The 23,521-nt window shown below is 32.0% G+C and overlaps 1 protein-coding gene across 1 annotated transcript in view; it reads right to left on the bottom strand.

Annotated features, from left to right (window-relative positions):
• Positions 1–3,712: 3,712 nt before the first annotated feature.
• Positions 3,713–23,521, bottom strand: part of LOC119600876 (protein pygopus) — a 33,335-nt gene continuing 13,526 nt past the window's right edge. Inside the window, exon 3 of the mRNA XM_037951442.1 lies at positions 3,713–6,264. Within this exon, the coding sequence (XP_037807370.1) occupies positions 5,075–6,264 (1,190 nt within the window). The 3' untranslated portion in view covers positions 3,713–5,074. The remainder of the gene's footprint in view (positions 6,265–23,521) is intronic.

Below are 23,521 nucleotides of genomic sequence, written 5' to 3'. Positions count from 1 at the left end.
TGTGCATTGGATGTACACCGCGGTCATAAGACCTATATTGACCTACGGAGCTCTTGTTTGGTGAAGAGCGGTGGATACCAAGACTTATCTCTCTATTCTGAACAAGGTACAAAGATTGGCATGTCTTGCAATCACTGGCTGTTTGAGTTCCACCCCTCAGGCTAGTCTAGAGACGATGCTGAACATAACTCCCCTTGATATATACATCAGTCGAACGGGTTGAAGCACGACCGCATTGGTCATGGCACCATCCTACAAAAGATAGGCAGGCCTATCATGGGGCAGGAAACAGATTACATTCTATCTACACTGAATTTTAATAGGTCATTCAAGACCAAAATACCGACAAGGGATGATTGGGCCGCGAATACTGTCCTAAGGGATGACGTGATCTCAATCTACACAGATGGCTCAAAGACTGAAAGAGGCACGGGATCGGGAATCTTCTCGGATAAACTAAATCTTCTACTGTCTCTTCGACTACCTGACACCTGCACGGTCCTTCAGGCAGAGATATATGCCATCTATACTGCCGCGAGAAGAATCCGGGAACTAAATCTCGAAAATTCGACTATACATATATACTTGGACAGCCTTGCATCAATCAAGGCTCTTAACTCCAATGTTATTAAGTCGGAATGTCTTCTCAATTGCAATCAATCCGGAGGTGGTATGGTATCAATCAGATTACTGAATTTGACCCAGTCGGTTTTCCTAGGATTTCTAAAGGGGTTTTCCCTAGCCATCGTAAGCTGTATCGTAAAGATTATTCTGTGATGATCAGAGAATGAGCACTCGAGTGATACTCTCCAATCAAGAATTCTGACTGAGTCTGTGTTCCCTACCAAAGTAATATCAATGACCTGTTCCCTGATCCTATTGAAAAACGTTGGTCTATTACCCCTATTGCAAACACTAAGGTTAGTAGTTAGAAGGTATTGAAGTAAACACTCACCCCTGTCATTTATATCCGAGCTCCCCCACAGAGTATGATGGGCATTAGCATCACATCCTATGACAAGATCATGGCCCCTTGTATCACACCATTCTATTAGTGTGCGTACGGCACGTGAGGGCGGATTGTCTTCGTCGTACGGTAGGTACGCAGATGATATAATTAGAGTTGGTAGCCCCCGTCGCTCTAATGCAACCGTTAAATCACCAGAACTGTAATTAGATGGAAGGAAAACTTTAATGTCTTTCCTGACCAAAATACAGCTCCTTATTTTACCTTCAGGGATTGGAGAGAGGAGCACATAGTTTCGTGACCGGACGCCTCGAACTTTACTGGCTGCAAGCCAGGGTTCTTGGATTAAGGCCACTTGGATAACTTCCTTCTCCACAAAGCGCAGCAAGTCGTCCGTTGCTGCTTCGGAGTGGTGCAGATTAATCTGTACCACCCTCAGGCCGCTTGGACTCATCACTGCGCTTCTCTGCGGGCAAGATCAACCGAAGTTGGTTGAGCCCGTACTTTATGATGCCTTGAGAGGAACGAAGGAGTCGGAGGGATTCTGAACCAATTTTGATCCAGAGATCCTTACCTTCTCCATTGTCCCTCGTGCGTCCTCGTTCTATCGTCCAGTCATCAGTACCAAGTTCCTTATTCTGACGCTTGATTAGTGTTAGTATGGATTTGTCCTCCAGAATAGGAGGAGGAACCCACACTCTCACCGTCGTACGAAAAGGTACTTGGTCCAGTGGGACGATTTCAATCTTCGCGTTGGGTCAGGGTTCGCCAACTCCTCGGATGCAGTTTTTGAGAAAGCCTATGGCTTTCTCATTACCGCATCCGATGATTTTGACCATTTGGCGCCATCGAACGCAGTAAAGGAGTCATCCTCACTGCGTGCGAGTTCGTCAACTAGTGCCCGCAAGATCTTCTCCTCCAGAAGTAGCCATCTGTCGTAGTAATTTTCCCATCGGGATGACTACGGTCTATGATGGCTACTTGTAGCTCAGGTGCTGATGTTAAGCTAGATGATGGTTTCAACCGCTTACCCTCAGACACCTGCGTTTCACCTGACCTTTGCCGCTTTATACTAGGCCTGCTTTGGTCATCACCTCTCTTTGGTCCCGACGTGGCCTTCTTTGATGAAGATGGCTGTACGTTGAGATTCTCCGAGACATTGATCGTGTTCGGTCCAGTGCTGGCATGGGGCACATGTATAGATGTGGTCACATGCCTGCTCTGGTTTGGTTCTGTCTTAGTCGTGGCTGGCCTGACCTCCACAACAGTAGTATTCAGCATGGCCTCATACTTCTGTATGTGGTAGGTATGTTTACGCCGCAAACGCTTTTCTCGGGTAGTCAGAGTCGCAGGATCCCTAGAGTCCAGCGATCTGACGTACCGGAGAGAGCGTTTGTAGCCCGCCAACCTTTTCCGTTCGTCCTGTTCCGTGTCCTGTCCTTTGTTTGTATGTTTTTGGTCTCCCTTAATAGAGTTTCCCTTTGCAGGGTCTCCTTTTACAGGGCCATGGGCCTCTGGATTTTGTCCGTTTTCCTCCGCGTTTTGCGGCTCAGAGGACACCATGCGCACGTCCTTGCCTATAGAGAATATTTATGGAAAATTTCAACCGTCTAGCTCATTCCGATCAGACTCTATCTTGCTTTCAACAGACAGACGGATGGACATGGCTAGATCATCTTAGAATTTAATAAGAACACAGAATGTATATACTTTTGTGGGTCAATGAGTTTCGATTGTTACAAACGATGTGTTACAAACGGAATGACAAAATCAATATACCCCCATCTTTTTTGATGGTGGGTATAAAATCTTTTATTGTTTGCTATTACGATCAGTTCAAAAATGATGCTAAGAAAAGACTGCATTTTATAAAAACTGCTATAATGCAATTGCTCATATTTGAATATACAAAACAAATCAAATAATAAACAAATAAAAAAATCTGATATATAGTTATGAGCACTTAATGTTTCTATAACAAGATTAGCTTTGGCAACACTCTGCAACAGCTACTACTTATAAGTTTAAAATTAAGATGTAAACTTACATAACACGGGCCAACAAATTTTTAACCCAGAGACCAAAATATACTGAATCCGAATCTAAAAATTTATGCATCACATCTGGTTTTTCAGATATGGTGCCGTGAAGTTAGAACAGCACCCATTTTTGGTCATATTTGAGACGCTATAACAGCGCGAAGATATCTCTATTTATAAAATATGTTATGTCATCTAAAGGTCCAATCTGTCGACGTTATATTAAACATTTAAACAATGTTAATACTTCTTCTTTATTCCGATTTTAGTTCTCTGGATTTCGACATTTATTAAATTTTATTGGCCTGTGTTATCTTCAGTTTCTAATGGATGATTTACCCTGTCACAAAGATTGTTAAAAATCTATATTTTGTGCACTAAGTACGACAATCGTGTTATCAGTTATCTTGATAATGTAAACTGGCCGCTACCCCATAACCACATAGGTTATTTTAAAAACCTCGGTTTCGAAACGTTTGACAACATTGCTATTCACGTTTATATACATATAGTTTTTATAGGAATTACATAGCTGCATTAAAAAATGTGAACTAATTCGAAAGTATGGCCTAAAACCTAGACATTAATAATTCACTATTTATGAACAGAATTTTGCATTTGCAAACATATCCGGGAAACTTTTTAATTGAACACTTTTGTGGATATTCCACAAGAATCAAATAAAACACGGTTATTTTTGGAATACATACAAAATTTAAACGTATTTATTTAATTATTTATTACTTTGTTACATACAACTGTATTAATATTGGTAAATATTTCATTTATTTTTGTTTTTTATATAAATAGTACATTTTTTTAATTTATTTGATTTATATTGTATTTATAATATGTTTCTGTGTATACATATGTATATTGTATTTGTTCGTATGTATTTTTAATAATATATGTATTTAGATAAAATTCTAATTAATTAAAACTAAATAATTCTAATATGGACAAACATACACACTTACTTAATAACTACAAATAAAATTAAAATGTAAATATATGTGTATAAGTACATATGTATATGTAAGTATGTATATATTATATATTTATATTTAGATATTAATGTATATATTTAACAAAATTATACAAATTACTCGTCTTATTTAAAAATACATTACTTTTTTTTAATTGTTGCATCAAGAAATATGTTATGTTATTGTCAAAAATTTTACATCGGGCAAATATTAATATAAACCTAATAAGGCACATACGATTAAAATTGTTTTTATTTTTTTAAATTTTTTCTAAAACTTTTTATCTTTCAGTTATAATTCAAATAAAGTTTCTTACGCGCACTTATGTTATTGTACATAAACACACATATGTACATATGCATGATTGATCATATTAATTATAGAGATTTGATTAAATTACTTCGAACTAGATTAAATTATTTATTTCAAACAATCGAAGAAATAAGACTTGTATTTATAATATTACTTAATTATTAGTTTCAAATTATATTGGAAAATAAAGAAAAAAAATATTATTAAATACATACAAATATATTATTTTAATTTGAAAAAAAAAAAAAATGAAAAAAGAAAGAAATAATAAGCAATTCTATTGACCAGCATCGCTAAATATATTAACATCCACATACACTTTCTGTCGTAAACACAGCCACCACACACAAACAGCCGCACACAGATCAGTCAGACAGACAGACAGTACATATTCAATTACATTTGTAATTGAAATATTTGTTTGAATTTGATGTCGATTTAATTGTTTATGTTTTGCGATCAAGTTCAATTATCTTGGTATGTGGTTTGAAAGTTCAGCAAAATTAAATAATTTCAATGTCTGTCTGCCCGACTGTCTCTCTGCATTCATCTGAATGTATGAGTGTTTGTGCTTAAAACCAATTTAATATAATATCAAATCTAGAAATGTCTGTGCGTGTGTTAGATAATGTTTTTTTAGATAAACCTAGATAACAATAAAATGTGAACAAAATCAAAATATTCTCAATCAAATTCAAATTGATTCTATTTGATTTTCTCCTTCATACAACACTAATTGCCAAATTTCAAAGAATTATGGCCGGTTCATTTTATCTTCTGGGTTTGCCAAAACTACTTGACGGTCCATTGCCATATATGGCCTGTCCCCCACCGTTGCCATAGATGGCACCATTGCCATTCATCATGGCTGCTTGTTTACGTTGCAGTGTGGCCGGTCCCATAGATCGTGGATCATCGGGTCCATCGTTTAGATCTAGGCCGGCTACCATTTGAGCAATTTCACGTTCTTTCTTCATATCGGGAGGATTAAATTGTAGACTAGCTAAGGAACCATGGCTGCGACTGCGATGTTCCTGACGTATGGAATAGCTAAATGCGCGTTCATTCAAATGGCCTTTTCGCCTATAGATACCGGTGCCACCGGGCGACTCTGCTCCAGAGTTGCCGGAATCGTCTAGACCATTACCCATGGAGGCGGCTAATTTTCGACTTGACATTGCTAGAGGTCTGGGCTCCCCAATCATCGATTGAGCCATGACACTTTGTGGTGGTGGTGGGGGTGTAGGACCACCCATAGCCTGTGCGTGATGATAAGCATAGATCGGTGGTACAATCGGCATGCCTACCGGAATGCCTGTGCTTTTCTTATCCTTCTTCTTCTTTTTCGTTGAAGTAGAGGGTTGCAGGGTGGCGTATTGTTGTGGCATCATAACGGGCAACTGCATTGGTACACCCATGTGATGTGGTGGTGGACCATGCATCATTTGTGGATGCATTTGAGGTGGCATGCCGGGATGATGATGATGCGGTGGTAGGGGAGGACCTGGTGGAAATCCTCGATGACTTATCGTATGGTAGTTTCTACCCATGGGTGGTTGTGGTGGTCCGGGCAGGGCTCCATAAATCATACTACCCGGTCCTGGTCCCATTGGTATGCCATGACGTTGTAAAGTTGCCGGATGTATTGGTTTTGGTCGTATCAGTGTACCCGATAGACTTTGACTACTTGAGGATTTGGATGATTTCTTATCTTTCTTCTTTTTGCTCTCTTCTTTCATGGGTGGTGGTGGGACATCGATTGGTTGACTAATTTGTCGTAAACGTGCTGGACGACCTAATGTCGATGTATTGCCTGAGTACATGTCGTAGGGACTTTCCATTACAATGCTATCTAGTTGATCTTGTGAACCGTTCCATACTTTATGATTCGCATCGCCGTTATACAATGAAGCATCGCCATCGTCGACAGCGACATTAAGATCTGCACTGCTGCCATAAACTGAAAGTAAAAGAAATAATGGAAATTAGTATTACTAAGTGCTTATTCAAATAAAAAATATATATAAATATAACATTTGCTAAATAAAATTTGACCAAATATTATATGCTGAGGTAAAAAATTGGGTCTCTGAAATATTTGAACATCCAATATTTACATTCTATTCCTGTGGGGCTATAACTGATGATTAATTGCTCCTAAACGCTTTGTTGACATATTCCAGACGCAATATATACACAAGGAGGTGGTAAAAATATCATGATATAATGAGGAGCATTGTAGGTCAAGGTAATAAAACGAAAACACTTTAACCATACTAAGAACTGGTAAATATAATTACCCTGAAATCAATAATGTTTAATTCTATTTTAATATGTACCGTTAAGTCAACCTTAAGAATTTATATTATTTCTCTATATTAATATAACACCCCATAAATTAGTCCTTCATAATATTGATTTCGCTTTTTTTATTGAAACCACATTAATATTGATGAACATTCATCAATTCATTCAATCATACGCAATTATCGCTATTAATAACTGAAAATATTCTATTGCTTCATGCTGTTTACTCAACAATTATAGTCAATGACTGACATCGAATGGATTCATATATAGCAGCAAAATAAGTTTCTATACACAATTTCAATTACTACAGATACTTAGATACAAACGCACTTAAACACTTAAGTTAACCTTGAATGTTTCTATCACCTTTCGTTTAGCAATGAAAATCTAAAAAAAGCCCCAACAAAAATAATAAACAAACATTTTACTACTACACTTGTGTCACATTTTTGGCAATTATGTTTGTACGACTGACTCGGAACATCATCATAATCATATGACCAAAATAAATCAAAATAAAACATATTTATTTGATACACAGGTTTAACATACTTTAACGGAATTATTGGGGACTTTGTCATCCTCGTTTAAAAGAAATTAACACGTACGAATGTGCATAAAAATAAATATATTTTTACTATATTTATTATAACTATTTATCAATTCGTTACAGGTTTTTGAATAAATAATTGTGAAATTTAATTTCAAAACAAACTCAAATTCTCAAGTTTATGAATTTGAATAATTTGTAATTTTTTTGAAAAATATTAAATATTAGCCTAAATTGCTTAAGGTCTAAGTGACCTTTTTGTGGTTATATTTGATGAAATTATTTAGTCCACTCTTGTTATAGGGTGGTTCAATGCTAAAACGTGTTATCACATGAACCAGACCAACATGAGATTCGTCTAACAATTATTGCATTAGCTTTACCAAAAAAACTTAAAAAAATATTATTAATATTAATGTTCATAAGCGTAATAAAAAGTACTCAAGAAGAATGTTTAAATGAGGGGAAATACCTCATAAGAAACCTGAAAAAGAAGTGTAATTTTATGAAAGACATTTTATATTTTAATGGTGGCCGGTATTAACGGTTTATTTTGAACATTTAAACCGTTTGCCAACAATGTATTTATATACCTTGTTTTGGTAAAATTTTGCTCTCGTATTTTGTGTTATAAATAATAAGGCATGTCACAGAGCATAATATACAATGTATAATAATACCTTGAGATAGACCTTCTTGAATTCTTTTTAAAGAAATTTTCCTCGAATATTGTCTATAATTAAAATTTATTTGGTCTCGAAAATGAGCAATAACTGTCAATTTCCCTAGACCAAATAAAAATGTCAACCGGAATAGGGTTTGGACAGACTATATACCCTGAAATCTTACTGATCAGTTTTGTATGAATTGGATCTAATTTAACTTTAATCCCTATATAAGGTTCCGTACATAACTGGTTTAAAAATAACAGGAATTTGACTCAAGCACTTACCCATTAAAAATACTTTTCGAAAACCCCCAGTTTTATTGGTGGTTACATTGGATTTGATATAGTGGAATATAACTTACTTATTCCAATATTCTAGTCCTTACTTCCGCAATTTATAAACCCAGCTAAAAACATATATGTTTATATATGAATCATATATGGATCATATGTATTCATATATGTATATTCATATCCGAAAAATTAAGATATATAAACACATAAACATGTCATCAATGTCACATATATGAAATTTTTTTCGATAATATATGCACAATTCGGATATGAACATAAGTATATGAAAATATATGTATTCTTCTAAGGTTAAGCAAGACTATCAAATAACAGCTAACTACGGATGACAGTGTACGGATCGGTTGTAAAGCCCTTGCCTAGTCGTCCAAACTTGTGGGAATAACACTAATAATAATATAATAAAACCAGCAGGAGAAACCACAATTGGCGGACTGCAAAAAACCGACTACTCAACCTTCCGTTGGTAGTTTGGTTCTAAGCAGCAAATGTGTCTCTTGATCGTCCAACCAAGTTCCTATTTATGTAGCTGAAAAACCTCTAGTTAGTATACCAGCAAAGCCATCTAAAATTCGTATAGTCAGCAGGGCTTACGAGATCACAAGTAATAGGCTGAAGCTTGCGTTGGCTAGGAGAAATGTTAGCCGTCGCGAAACTTAGTGTATTCCAAAAACCTAGACCTTCCAAACTGAAACTACAAAACTTCGCTCCTGAAGGTGCGTACGGAAAAGGCGGTTATCACTTCGAGAGGGGCAAGTCTAAATATCCTAGGGGCTCGATAATATAAAGATGTGCGTTAAAAAATTCGATACCTAAAAAAATATTTGATGTGGGCGAATGACAGACCATTTATTCTAAGATTTTATTCAGTTAAAGCGATTTGGCGTCATACCAAACATTTCTTATCAACAGCAAATATTTTGTGAGAATTCCTTTCACCTCATACTCTATCCTACAATACCAACAATTCATGAATAGAAAGAATTAATCAAAGAATTTCAAAATAACCAAAAATATACATTTCAAAATATTTCGCAAATGCATATCAACTAAACTGTGAGGGCCCTATATATTTGTAACTTCTCTACATATATTGAGTGTTCAAAGTTTAAGCTTTATGTTTGTTTCGATGTATGTATGTTGGCCTCAACTTAATATTTAGGTGACAAACACCAATTTTACGAGTATGTTGATCTGTTTTCATTTCCTATTTTATTTCTTTTTCAAATATTTCACATTTTTTTTGCTGTAATTTTTATTATTCATTTGTTATCTACTTTTGGCTCTATCATGAGAAAAAAAAACATTTGTTTTGTTTATTTTTTTCTTAATTTCTTTAAAAGTTTAATGAACTTAACACTAAAAGTAACAACAACAATTACAATAATTGTTGTATGAAATACCACGGTGATAATGAAGATGACGATGGTTTAAGTACAAATGTTGTTTAGAGTATTTTTCATTATTATTTGTCAAGTGCTTTTTATTTGTCATCTTGCCGTCTTCACCAAAAGTAAGTTTTATTTTCTTAATAAAATTATTTTTACTATTAATTATAAGAAAAGCCACCAAGAAAAAAAGTGTTGTTTAAAAGTGCTCGTTTTGCTCTGTTTGTTTGTTTTAAAAGAATAACTCACTCTAATACATAATTTTTTTGTACTTGAAAATTATGCAAAATAATTACGTATATTCATAAAAGTAATAATTACCCACTTACAACATGGTAATGACTTGTACTTACCCAAAAACTTCGTTTTTAATTTAACTACATAGCGTTTGCATTACTTAGAAGGAGTCTAGTAATGACTTAAGACTTTGGTTTCGAGTTTTATTTGTTACACAAATGGAAAAAACTAATATATTTGTGAAAACTGTTAGTATACGCAGTGCACGTATCTTCGTCGACAATATTTTTTTCAAAGATAAAAATAACTTCCTTAACTTCTTATTAGCAAGCGATCGAGGTATGTACTTCTTTAATTCCTTATTTGTGAGCAGTTTGTGGTAAGTTCATACCTCCAATATCATATCCATGTTAAAATAATGACTAAAGCATTTTAACCCCTTACTTGAGAATTAAAGTTTTTGCTGGGTATCTATTTGAAATAAATTAATGCCCACGTGGAATGGTGACAAAAATGATAATTGTTTTATTATCTCAGAAATGTTTCACATGTTGTTCTTCTTAGAGTTAATAATTTGATTGAATAATTTCTTTATATCGAATAGTTTCTATAAATAGATAATTTATGATAATCGTTTTTATATACATATTTTATATACAAACAGATATCACTCGCTTAAAATTATTCAATATATTTGACTTTAAACTTCGGCCTATATAAAAATAAAAATTTCGAATATAATTAGCTCTTTATGACTGCATGACTACAAGTGCATAGAAACAAACAGATTTTCCGCTTCAGTCATTTTGTAATACAAATTAAAGGTGTAATGTTTGAAGCAATTATAACAAATGAATTGCATAACTTGCAACAAAATGAAAATTTTGAAGAAAAGTGGTAAATTGTAAATTTGTATCATGTATACGTATGAATGCATCTTTGTATGGTTTTTGTGATTTTTTTTTTTTTTGTAAATATTCAATACTTATGATGGAAGTACGATTATGAACAAAATCTAAGCAGAAGAGCATGCGTGCGTGAATAGTAAATTTCCGTGTTAAGTTTATGAGGGTAAATTATTTATTGCAGTTTTCTGCAAGTTTTTATTTAATTTTTTTTGATTTTTCCTCATAAGGGTGCAGCTCTAAATCATTTTTGGCGGACTCATCATGTTATATTTATTTATAAAATATTGCAATTGTTGATTGTTTATAAAGTTAAGTTGTAAATTAATGATTTTACACACAGGAAGATGCAGACAGTTTTCAAATTAAACTATAATAAACATTACTAATACGGCGCCTTTTTTTAATGAACAGATTTATCAGTTAACTAAGAAAAACATAATAAAATTTATATATATTGTCATATTAAGTAATTTTTCAATTTTATTTGCGTAATAACAACACAAACTCTACAAAAATTGTACAGTTGAATTTTCTAAATATTTATATTTTTATCTACATTGAGAAGATGCATTCTTATATGTACTACTAGCATGTCTACAATATACATGTATCCATTAATAATGAATTGTAGTGACCAACATGCAATCATTTTATTCACAAGTACGAGTACTGATGGACAGACAAACAGATAGATAGACATTCAACAACAACAAAAATAAACATTACTACGTATTTTGCAAAACAGTTTAACTTTTGGTTTTAGATTTTGTTGCGCATTGTTGAATTCGAAAGAAAAAATTGTTACATGCATACTATGTACATATGTATGTATAAGTATGTGCAAGCACTTGTTTCTAATACTAATTTACTTTAAATTCACATTTATGAGGTTTTTATAAACTTAAAGAAACATTATAGACATAACTTGAAAGAATTTTTACTTAGTATGTAATTTTATTTAAATCATGGTTGGATCTTTGGAAGAATGTACTAAAACTAAATTTTGAAGGAAAACCAGTCGGTCAGATGGATAGACATGATATGACACTTTAAGGAGGATATAGGATCAATATTATTTGCGTTACAAACATTAGTAAAAAACATTACTTTTAAAGCAAAATATTCTTTAGTATAAAGAAGTATCCCAAGAAAAATTGTATTAGTCCAACAACTTCTTCTGGATAGCCTGTACTCATTCTAATTTGGAGTTATTACTAATTACATACATATGTTGTCACCCTTTGTGAATGCTTTATGTAGTCGACACTTTTCCAAAGCTTTTTAAGCTAAGTATGGACCAGTTCTTTAATCAACCAGTTTTAGAGCCAGTTCCAGTATTATTCTGTAACCAGTATAGCCTGTACTCCTTCTAGTTTGGAATTGATACCAAAGATAATGTCACCTTCGGAGCTGATTCTGTGGATGCGTTATAGTCGAAACTATGTCTCGGAACAAGTTCTAATGAAAGTTTATGAATGAAACCTATTCATTTTCTTTAGGCACATCTGTGCTGTGCGCTATGTAGAAGAACCACAGGCATTTAATGGGGCCTTAGTCCTACTATGACACATTGGCTTTATAAAAGTATAATTAGACCAATTTTAAGTTATGCTTCAATAATATGGTGGACTTCTTTGGAAAAAAGTGTAATATCAAACTACCACAGGTAGTTCAGTGTACATACCACCCATTGAAACATATATAAGATATGAGGCGGCACTTACAGCCGAACGCTTCATAACTTTAGGCGAACTGGCCAAAATCGATTATAGGATACGTCATCAATGTTTAATGGACACATTGAAAAGGTATTCACAATCTTCGGACGTGCCCGATCGCTGAAATAATGAACCGATTTCAATAGGCTTCGTCCTTGGGACAAAATGTGCCAAATTTTATCGAATTATTTATAAAAAGTAATATAAATGTAGCGATTTGTGTTGGAAATTGGAAAGTGTTTTTCTAAAGTCATTGGAAAGTGTTTTTCTAAAGTCATTCTTTCCGGAAGTAGGACTTAGAAGAGAGCTATCACCATTTATGGACCGATCATTATAAATTATGATTCATATCCTTTTTAAAGTCATTTGTTTTAAATTTTTTCTGGGTATCAGGTTAAAGCGATTTTAGGAATATGGGTTTATATAGTAGCTATGTCCAAATCTAGACCGATGCGAACAAAGGACATATATTTCGGACATTTATGGCCTTTTATGCCAGTTTTAATACAAAAAAAGTTGAGGTTTTAATTTTTTATTTTACACATCATTCAGTTTTCTTCAAAATTACGATCTGAAGATTCATTATCAGACATCTAGAATGATGAATTCTTTTATATGTCTGAGTGCACTGATGTGAATATTTTGGATGCACGGTTGCATGTGATTTAGTTTTAAAAAGAGGATTGTTATGTTTTTTTTCAGCTTTATTTTTTATGAAATTTTGTTCATTAAAAAACAAACATGTTTAAACTATAAGAGAGTAAACAATTGTTCAATTCACAATCGATGTTGTAGCGTTGTATGCGTTGTATGTCAGCAGCTGCTACAATAGTCATAACAATGTTGTTGGTATTTTCTATGCAAAAGCTCTATACAACTCCTACGACAATTTTTCATATGTTTTTCGAATGTTGTAAGAAAGTTTAGTGTTGCCAAATGTTTATTTCAACATATAAACAAAAAATTCAAACGATTTTAGCATAAAAAACGATAAAGTGGTAACACTGAAATCAAAAACAAACAGCTGTTTACCAAAACAAAAGAGCTAAAATTTAATTAAAAACTGTTTATTTATTAGTTTAAAATGCGGAATAAAGAAAATAAAAGAATTGAAAACAAAGAAATTAATTTGGTTCATTTCGCATGTTTAATTAGTTTAATATTATTTGATTTTTTTATTTTTTGACATTGTTATGTATATTTGTTTTGATTGTTTTTTTTTTCATTGAGAACATAAACTTATGACTTGCTGCAAAGATCTGTTCACAATCACTGTTACTACACTTTAGTAGGTACAATATACAACTTGATTGTGAATTGAACAAATATAAAAACAACAATGTATGTGTTTATAATGGGGTGGCGCCATTAAAATGGATGCAATAAGCTATCGATCAGTTCGATGTTCTTTAAACAACATTGTGCAGAAATGTTAGAACATAGAGGAATTTGTTTAATTTATCACAAATGTCTAATATAAAATCAAAATTGTTCTAAACTCAAAAGACAGGTCGTATAACAATTAAAATGCCATTGGTGTCAAATCTGGGGAACCTATAAAACTAAAATATACCATATATAATGAAGTCCATATACATGTGGATGCATATTTTATCCCTGGCAGTATTATAAGAGATAATATGAAATTTTTAAAATTTAATTAAAATTTTTGAAATCCTAAAAATGAGATTAGAGCTTTAAAAAATTCGGAAATAGTATATGTATAGGTATTTGTTCATATATTTAGTAAATTTTTAAAATGTTTCATTTGAAATATGAAACCAAATTTTTGACCTCCCTAATGTATTTATATAGTATGTATGTATATGCAACCAGAAATATTCAATTGATTTTTGTTTTTGGCATTAAAAGGAGTGGCATTTGTTGTTGCCACAAATGTCGGTTAAAAAAGAAAAACAAACTGCAACATCAACAGCAATATCTACAACAGACAAGTATTTTACTCAATGAAACCTGATTTCCATTTTTAGCAAATATTTTGTGGTAAATGTTTGTTAAAATCTTTTTTCTTTGAGTATTATTACAACAAACAACAACAGAAAATATAAATGTTTATCCAAGGAATTTAACAAAAGCTGCTTAGTAGATAGATATTTTATTGTTATTGCAATTGTTGTTGTTGTTGCTGTTGGCCAGACAATAAACACATTTTTATAGTATAAAACAAAATTGATAATGTCAAATATTTGCAGCTGCACAAACTTGAAAATATAGTAAATAAAATTTAATTATATTTTGGTGAAGAAACATAAATAAAGACAAAAAACAAGTTTAGGATTTTCATTGTATAATTTTCAAAATGGGTCATGAAAACTATAGAAATTCTTTAAGATCCACAGCAATGAGTGGAATGTATTTTCTAGAAACTATATCATTCTTGAACAACATTTTGAGTGACTTGTAAGGGGAACAAGATTTTGACAGTTTAATTACAGGATAATCAATTAGACAACACTGTATAAAAACATTGAGAACTGTTTACAATTTATTTACTATGTTTTTGTTTTTTTTTTATCAAGTTTATTAATTAAATTTTGCATAACTTGAGCGATAACAACTCAACAGCTTTAAGTATTGAATAAAAACAGGAAAAGAAGAACGGACTGACTGGTAAGTAAAGATGAGTATTTAGTCAAGTAAATAAGTGCTATTCGTTATATTCATCCATCCATTCAACTAGTTTGAAACAACATGGACTAGATCATCATAATCATCATCATTATAAATAGCAAAATATTCAATCATGATTACAATGAAGAAGATTATGATGATGATGGTACATACATGCATGTATAGTAAGTAATATTGTTGCATTTGTGGTTGTTTACATTGAGTGTCGATCTTGTTATTAATAGTAGCGAAAAAATGGCTTAGAGGAGTTACCTCATTGCAGTTCGATCCAATACACAATGTGTTTTTATTCACTTATTTATTTATACAAAGATTTACTACTAAACTAACTGATGTATTTATATAGAGTTTTTTTTGTCACGGTCAGATGATTATGAAATAATGTTTTGTAAAATATATAATTTTTGTATAGTAAATATGTTTGTACATTTCTGGTTTTTCACTACTTAAGCTGTTATTTATAAATACTAGTAGCAGTAGAATATTTTTATAATTCTTTTCCGAAATTATCTATTTTGCATAAAAATTGCTGATGAATTCATCAATTATCTAAGACACAATTGACTTATTAATGAACTTAGTAATAAAATGAGCAAAATAGTTGGGGTATAATAAAATATTTTATAAAATACATTAATGTTTTTAAAAAGTTAAAGTGGAAACTAATTCATAACAATAGATATAAACACAATCCGTTATTAGTGCAGGAAGCAATTATTTAACGGCAAGCATTGACACCGACGCCGATAGGAGCTTGGTTACTTATAGTTCGACTTGTGAAAGCCAATTAAAAATGAATTTCTTTTTAAATACTATTTTTAGCACTAAAGTACTAATATTGTTATTATGTGACCTAATAGAAATCTTAAGTCTCTTTAATATTAATACCTACGTCATTGGGTCAATAAATAAAACCTGTGATTTAAACCTAAATTCGCGGGAAAAGATTAATGCACGGTAAATTCTATAATTTTAAATAAGTTCGGTACAGTTGCCGACACCATACATACCAGATAGTGAAGTGACTGTGGGACTAGTTTGGGTTGGGTATAATACAACTTGGATGCAGGGTATATAGAATTTACCCAACCGTATACCTAGAGTGAGTGTGTCGGATGTTTTTTTCTATGAGTGTGTCTAATGAATGAGAAGTTTTCTGGGTTGAATAGTGATGGATGAAAGGTATCTTATACAAGTGATACCCTTGATTTTTTCCATGTTCAGGTATGTTCAGGGTTTGCTATGTTCATGCCAGATTTACCTCCTTGAATTTTGTAAAATATATAATAAGGTATCTTATACAAGTGATGCCCTTGAATTTTCCTTCCATGACCCTCCATGTTCAGGGTTTACTATGTTCATTCCAGATTTACCTCATTGAGTTCTCTGTGAGTAAAAACAAATCCTTGGCTTATTTAATGGATTCGTGTTTCGGTCTGTGCTGTTGCCGACTCAACAGAGGCCATCCCATTTGCGTGGTAGTAAATGGACGTTATGTTTTTGCATCTTGAATGTTAAGCAAAGGGGCAGCAATGCTCATTGGTGAAATAAGGATAACACGAAAGCACTTCGACATCTTTATTATTTTTTAAACAATACTTTCAAATATTTATATTATATAGATATTTTGCCAGATCATAACTGGCTTAAAATATTAATATAGTAATGAAATTCGTCAATCAATTCGCAATTTTCTCTATTAAATGTTATGAATATTGATTGACCATTAGCCCTACTCCATATACAATCCAACCCATAATCCATATATAATCCATCCCTTTTTTCATAAAATCAATTTATAGTTAATAAATCATTCCAATAGTTTGGACTCATTAAAGGTCCTGCGAAAATCACTCTGTCATTCATATAACCTAATAATCTAAGTCCATATATGGAGCCACCTTTGATAGATTACTTGTTTTGTAACAAATTGTTTAAATATTCTGTAATAATCCTAAGTGATAGAATTCTAATAGATAGAGTAGATGCCCCTATGTTTGAAAACAATTTCGAGTATCTTTCTATTTGAAACAGTCAGTCCGTAAATATCGTTCCAATCAATCTGAATCCTTATAGATATAGTAGTCAATATAGAGGTGCCCCTTTGTTTAAAAACAATTTTGAGTATCTTTCTATTGGAAATAAATTATCCATTCACTACAAGTGCAATTAATATAATTTAAATTTAATAATATTTTAAAATTACTAGTACATAATAATCAAATTCCTGTTGTTTTGGATTTATTGAAAGTTACAACATTAAAGTATTTAATATGAAATTAAAAAGGCACAATGAATTTAATAAAACAAATACAAAATTTCACATATTTTTACATTAATAATAAACACAATAGTGGTTTATTACATTTAATTTTAACATGTATTTATTTAAAAAATTTATCTTAATAATTGTTCTTGATAATAGAGATATATTTATAAGAAGAAAACTAGAACAGAATCGTAAATAAAACTAGTTCTTTGTTTAAGTTTATTTATTTAAGTATTTTGTTGTTTTTGGTCTTTAACTTCTTACTTTTGTTGGTTAACAAACTAGCAGACTTACGTACATATATCCGACAGGCAAATTGAATACATACTAGGGTTATCGACTCGATTTTTCAACCGGTTTTAAAACCGGTTTTTTCTGCTTTACCAGTGTCGGTTTTTTCTTAATGTTGATTTTTCGAATATCGAATAGCCCGGTTTTTTCACTTTTTAAAAACCGGTTTCGAATACTTTTATTTGCTTTGTATTCAAAGATTATTTAAATGAAATTTTTAAGTAAATAATAATACAGCTAAATTTTAAAATTATTTGAGTCGAGGAACTAGCGTATATTTTTCTAAAGCTCCTTTGGTTAAACTTTTTTGATTTTCCTAATTAATTAAAAAAATTTATTTGTAAAATTGATAACTGTTTGATAAAATTTTATCAATCTTAAGATTATATTCAATTTACAATAATTAATTTAAGGCTGAAATTTTATGGAAGTGTTGTCCTAAACAGGGCTTTTGAAATAAGCTAGGATTACATAGTACCTTATGTTTAACGGAAGTGTCCCACTTTTTTCCTAATTTTTTTATATTAATGAAATAATGTAAATCAGACGACTAGATCTATAGTTATAATCTTTTAAACTGTTAAAAATCATTTCTGGCCATGTTTCATTAATCAAATTTAAACATAAACATTAAGTTTTTCAAATTAAAATATTTTTTTATTTATAATGAAAAACCGGTTAACCGGTTTTTTCTGAATTTGAAAAATATCAACCGGTTTTTTTTAAATGTCAACTATTCGAACTATTCGAAAACCGGTTTTTGGAAAATGTCGAATAATCGATCACCCTAATACATACATATCTACATGCTTAAGTATGTATATAAATTAATGTAGAAGTATATGTAAATATATGTGTATTTCATAAATACACCTGTGAGAAAGAATGTAACACATATGCACAATTAAACATAGATACAGATATACTGACATGCAAGTAAGTATATATGTATGTAAATATGTATGTACATAGAGTAAATATTTGCATTTAGAAAAATGTATCTGCTGTAGAACACTTTGGAAATGAGTAAAAAAGCAATGTAAGAAAGAAAAATCAAATAATAAAATGAAATAATAACAGAGAGAATAAGGTTACACAGCGGTTGGTTGTTGTCAACATGAAAGAAGAAAAACAGTAAAAGAAACATACATAATTTGTTGGCATTTTCCAAATATAAAAAGTAACAATAAGGCATTTAATTTAATAAGCAACTCGTTCACAAACTCAAACCGACACTATTTCAGTTACAAAGTCTGTTAATGGTGCATGTGTTACTTTGCTGTTGCTGCAAAGTATATGCAATTATAAATATTAAATAAATACATAATTCCATTATTATACCAGCATAAAACATTCCTACAAAACAGCCCGACAGACGGACGAACGAACATTTGCCAAACTATTGTACAAATGGTTGTTTATGTTTTGTGATATTTAAAAAATAAAATTACTAAATATTCGATTATGTAGTTATGTTGCAGCTGCAAATTGAACTAGTTTCTAATAAAAAAATCAAATTTACAAGACAAAAGACTTAAGCAACAAACTTGCTTTTCTTTTGCTTGCCAAACCAAACCACATCACTCTCACACATACATACATATACATTCTCTTAAGCTTTTGCATACAACAACAACAATAAAAACTTGTATTGTTGCTCTTATAGTTTTTTAATAAATAAACAATTATTATTTAATTTATTTCCAATGATTTACGAAATAATAAATTAAATTAACTTTCCACATCATCAAAATCAACCTTAATCTTGAAAATGTTGTCTGTCTGTGTGTTTCAAACAATATTCAGACAAAAATTCAAAAAAAAATTTCATTGTCTCATGAATAAATAATAACAAAAAACTGTTTTATTTTTCTCCAATAATATTTAGTAGTCCCACCATAAACATGAAATGGAAAGAAATACAAAAACTTTTTATTTGATTTTATGAGTCTGAACATTGAGCTGCTTAAATTAATTCAGATACGCAGACAGACGAACGGACAGACAGGCCGACGAATAAAAAGGCAGCACCCCTTAGTTTTTGTCTTAAGTATGTGAGTGTTAAGAAATTCATACTTAAACATTTGTTGGTTTTTTAACGATTTTAAAAGAAAAACTTTCTCACGCGCCACACTAGCATACAACCGTACAACAAATCTATACAATTCACTAAGTCTATGAGTGTTTGTCTGTCCATATATAATTTGGTTTGTTCACAGATATTCCTATCTCTTCTTGGTTTTTATTTTTGGCATTCATACGGTAGTTTTTTATTTTATATTTTCTGATGAATTTTCCCTTGCCTTCTTTCACTTATAAACATCTGAGTTTTGGAGGAAAACAAAAACCTTATCCGCAATCATCTAGTCACTAACGCTAACACTTGACATGAACCTTTAGTAACCCGAATACAAAGAAAATCCAATAAAATGTGCAAAATTAAAAATAGAGAAAAAGTAAAATGCACAAATTGTGCTTTTCGAAATCTATTCGCCTTTTTTATCAAATAAGTATTTTTTCCACTTAAGTATTTTAACAATTTTAGGTATCTGGCAAGTATTTTATTCGTTTGGCGGTTTCTCCCAAAACCATATAAATTTATTTATTGTGTGTATAGGTGTGAAAAGATTAAAAAATGTTAATACTAATTTATAAAAAGTAAATTAATCATTGCTATTGTAATTTATGATATTTCAGAGATATGAATAATTCCCAATATCACCTTATTTAAGAATATTTCTGGGATCAGACTAGACATAGACTAGACATAGACTAGACATAGACTAGACATAGACTAGACATAGACTAGACTAGACTAGACATAGACTAGACATAGACTAGACATAGACTAGACATAGACTAGACATAGACTAGACATAGACTAGACATAGACTAGACATAGACTAGACATAGACTAGACATAGACTAGACATAGACTAGACATAGACTAGACATAGACTAGACATAGACTAGACATAGACTAGACATAGACTAGACATAGACTAGACATAGACTAGACATAGACTACAGAGACTAGACATAGACTAGACATAGACTAGACATAGACTAGACATAGACTAGACATAGACTAGACATAGACTAGACATAGACTAGACATAGACTAGACATAGACTAGACATAGACTAGACATAGACTAGACAGATAGACTAGACTAGACATAGACTAGACATAGACTAGACATAGACTATAGACTAGACATAGACTAGACATAGACTAGACATAGACTAGACATAGACTAGACATAGACTAGACATAGACTAGACTATACATAGACTAGACATAGACTAGACATAGACTAGACATAGACTAGACATAGACTAGACATAGACTAGACATAGACTAGACATAGACTAGACATAGACTAGACATAGACTAGACATAGACTAGACATAGACTAGACATAGACTAGACATAGACTAGACATAGACTAGACATACTAGACATAGACTAGACATAGACTAGACATAGACTAGACATAGACTAGACATAGACTAGACATAGACTAGACTAGACTAGACATAGACTAGACATAGACTAGACATAGACTAGACATAGACTAGACATAGGACTAGACATAGACTAGACATAGACTAGACATAGACTAGACATAGACTAGACATAGACTAGACATAGACTAGACATAGACTAGACATAGACTAGACATAGACTAGACATAGACTAGACATAGACTAGACATAGACTAGACATAGACTAGACATAGACTAGACATAGACTAGACATAGACTAGACATAGGACTAGACATAGACTAGGACATAGACTAGACATAGACTAGACATAGACTAGACATAGACTAGACATAGACTAGACATAGACTAGACATAGACTAGACATAGACTAGACATAGACTAGACATAGACTAGACATAGACTAGACATAGACTAGCATAGACTAGACATAGACTAGACATAGACTAGACATAGACTAGACATAGACTAGACATAGACTAGACATATGACTAGACATAGACTAGACATAGACTAGACATAGACAGACATAGACTAGCATAGACTAGACATAGACTAGACATAGACTAGACATAAGACTAGACATAGACTAGACATAGACTAGACATAGACCTAGACATAGACTAGACATAGACTAGACATAGACTAGACATAGACTAGACATAGACTAGACATAGACTAGACATAGAGACATAGACTACATAGACTAGACATAGACTAACATAGACTAGACATAGACTAGACATAGACTAGACATAGACTAGACATAGACTAGACATAGACTAGACATAGACTAGACATAGACTAGAACATAGACTAGACATAGACTAGCATAGACTAGACATAGACTAGACATAGACTAGACTAGACTAGACATAGACTAGACATAGACTAGACATAGACTAGACATAGACTAGACATAGACTAGACATAGACTAGACATAGACTAGACATAGACTAGACATAGACTAGACATAGACTAGACATAGACTAGACATAGACTAGACATAGACTAGACATAGACTAGACATAGACTAGACATAGACTAGACATAGAGTAGACATAGACTAGACTAGACTAGACATAGACTAGACATAGACTAGACATAGACTAGACATAGACTAGACATAGACTAGACATAGACTAGACATAGACTAGACATAGACTAGACATAGACTAGACATAGACTAGACTAGACTAGACATAGACTATAGACTGACATAGACTAGACATAGACTAGACATAGACTAGACATAGACTAGACATAGACTAGACATAGAGACTAGACTAGACATAGACTAGACATAGACTAGACATAGACTAGACATAGACTAGACATAGACTAGACATAGACTAGACATAGACTAGACATAGACTAGACATAGACTAGACATAGACTAGACATAGACTAGACATAGACTACATAGACTAGACATAGACTAGACATAGACTAGACATAGACTAGACATAGACTAGACATAGACTAGACATAGACTAGACATAGACTAGACATAGACTAGACATAGACTAGACATAGACTAGACATAGACTAGACATAGACTAGACATAGACTAGACATAGACTAGACATAGACTAGACATAGACTAGACATAGACTAGACATAGACTAGACATAGACTAGACATAGACTAGACATAGACTAGACATAGACTAGACATAGACTAGACATAGACTAGACATAGACTAGACATAGACTAGACATAGACTAGACATAGACTAGACATAGACTAGACATTTGAAAACACAAAAAAATCGCAGCCGTTATATTTTGAAACACTTAGTAATTATAGAGTCACATGTCATAGACTTGAAAATCGTGATATGTCATAATAGAGTAAATATGCTAAATAAGAAACATTGAATTGCAATTTATAGCATTTAATAGATATAAGATTTTATTAATGAGCGTGACACATAAAATATTCCGATGGTTTAATGCAAAAAACACCATTAATCTAATCTCGCTATGATCTTATGACATATTTCTGAGCAAATTCATAGGAATTTAATATGTATGTATATAAAAAAGTTTTGTATACAATAGCTGCGTTATGAAAAGAACAATTAAAAGCATTTTTTCCAACCCTGATGTCTCAATAACACAAAATAAGCCATCTCATACAAAATCTCACAATTTGTAATGACTTCCCAAATTTAGCTTAATTAATTGTTCAATGTGAGTACTTTGATGTGTGTTCACATCATCATTATTTTAATTGTGTCTATAAAAAAATAACAACAAACAAGTAAAATATAAAAAATGCATTTATTTTATTTAAAATTTCAGTATATATAAATGTTTGTATGTATGTGTCATTTAACACTTTTTAGCAGAGTTGGGGGTAGTGCACTAAATTTCCAGTTTCCACTAAAAGTTAGTGATAGTGC

This window comes from Lucilia sericata, unplaced genomic scaffold, assembly GCF_015586225.1.
Source record: "Lucilia sericata isolate MDLA Ls3-8-SP2 unplaced genomic scaffold, ASM1558622v1 Contig000124F_arrow, whole genome shotgun sequence".
NCBI classification, from domain to species: domain Eukaryota; kingdom Metazoa; phylum Arthropoda; class Insecta; order Diptera; family Calliphoridae; genus Lucilia; species Lucilia sericata.
This window is presented reverse-complemented; position numbering and strand designations above follow the sequence as displayed.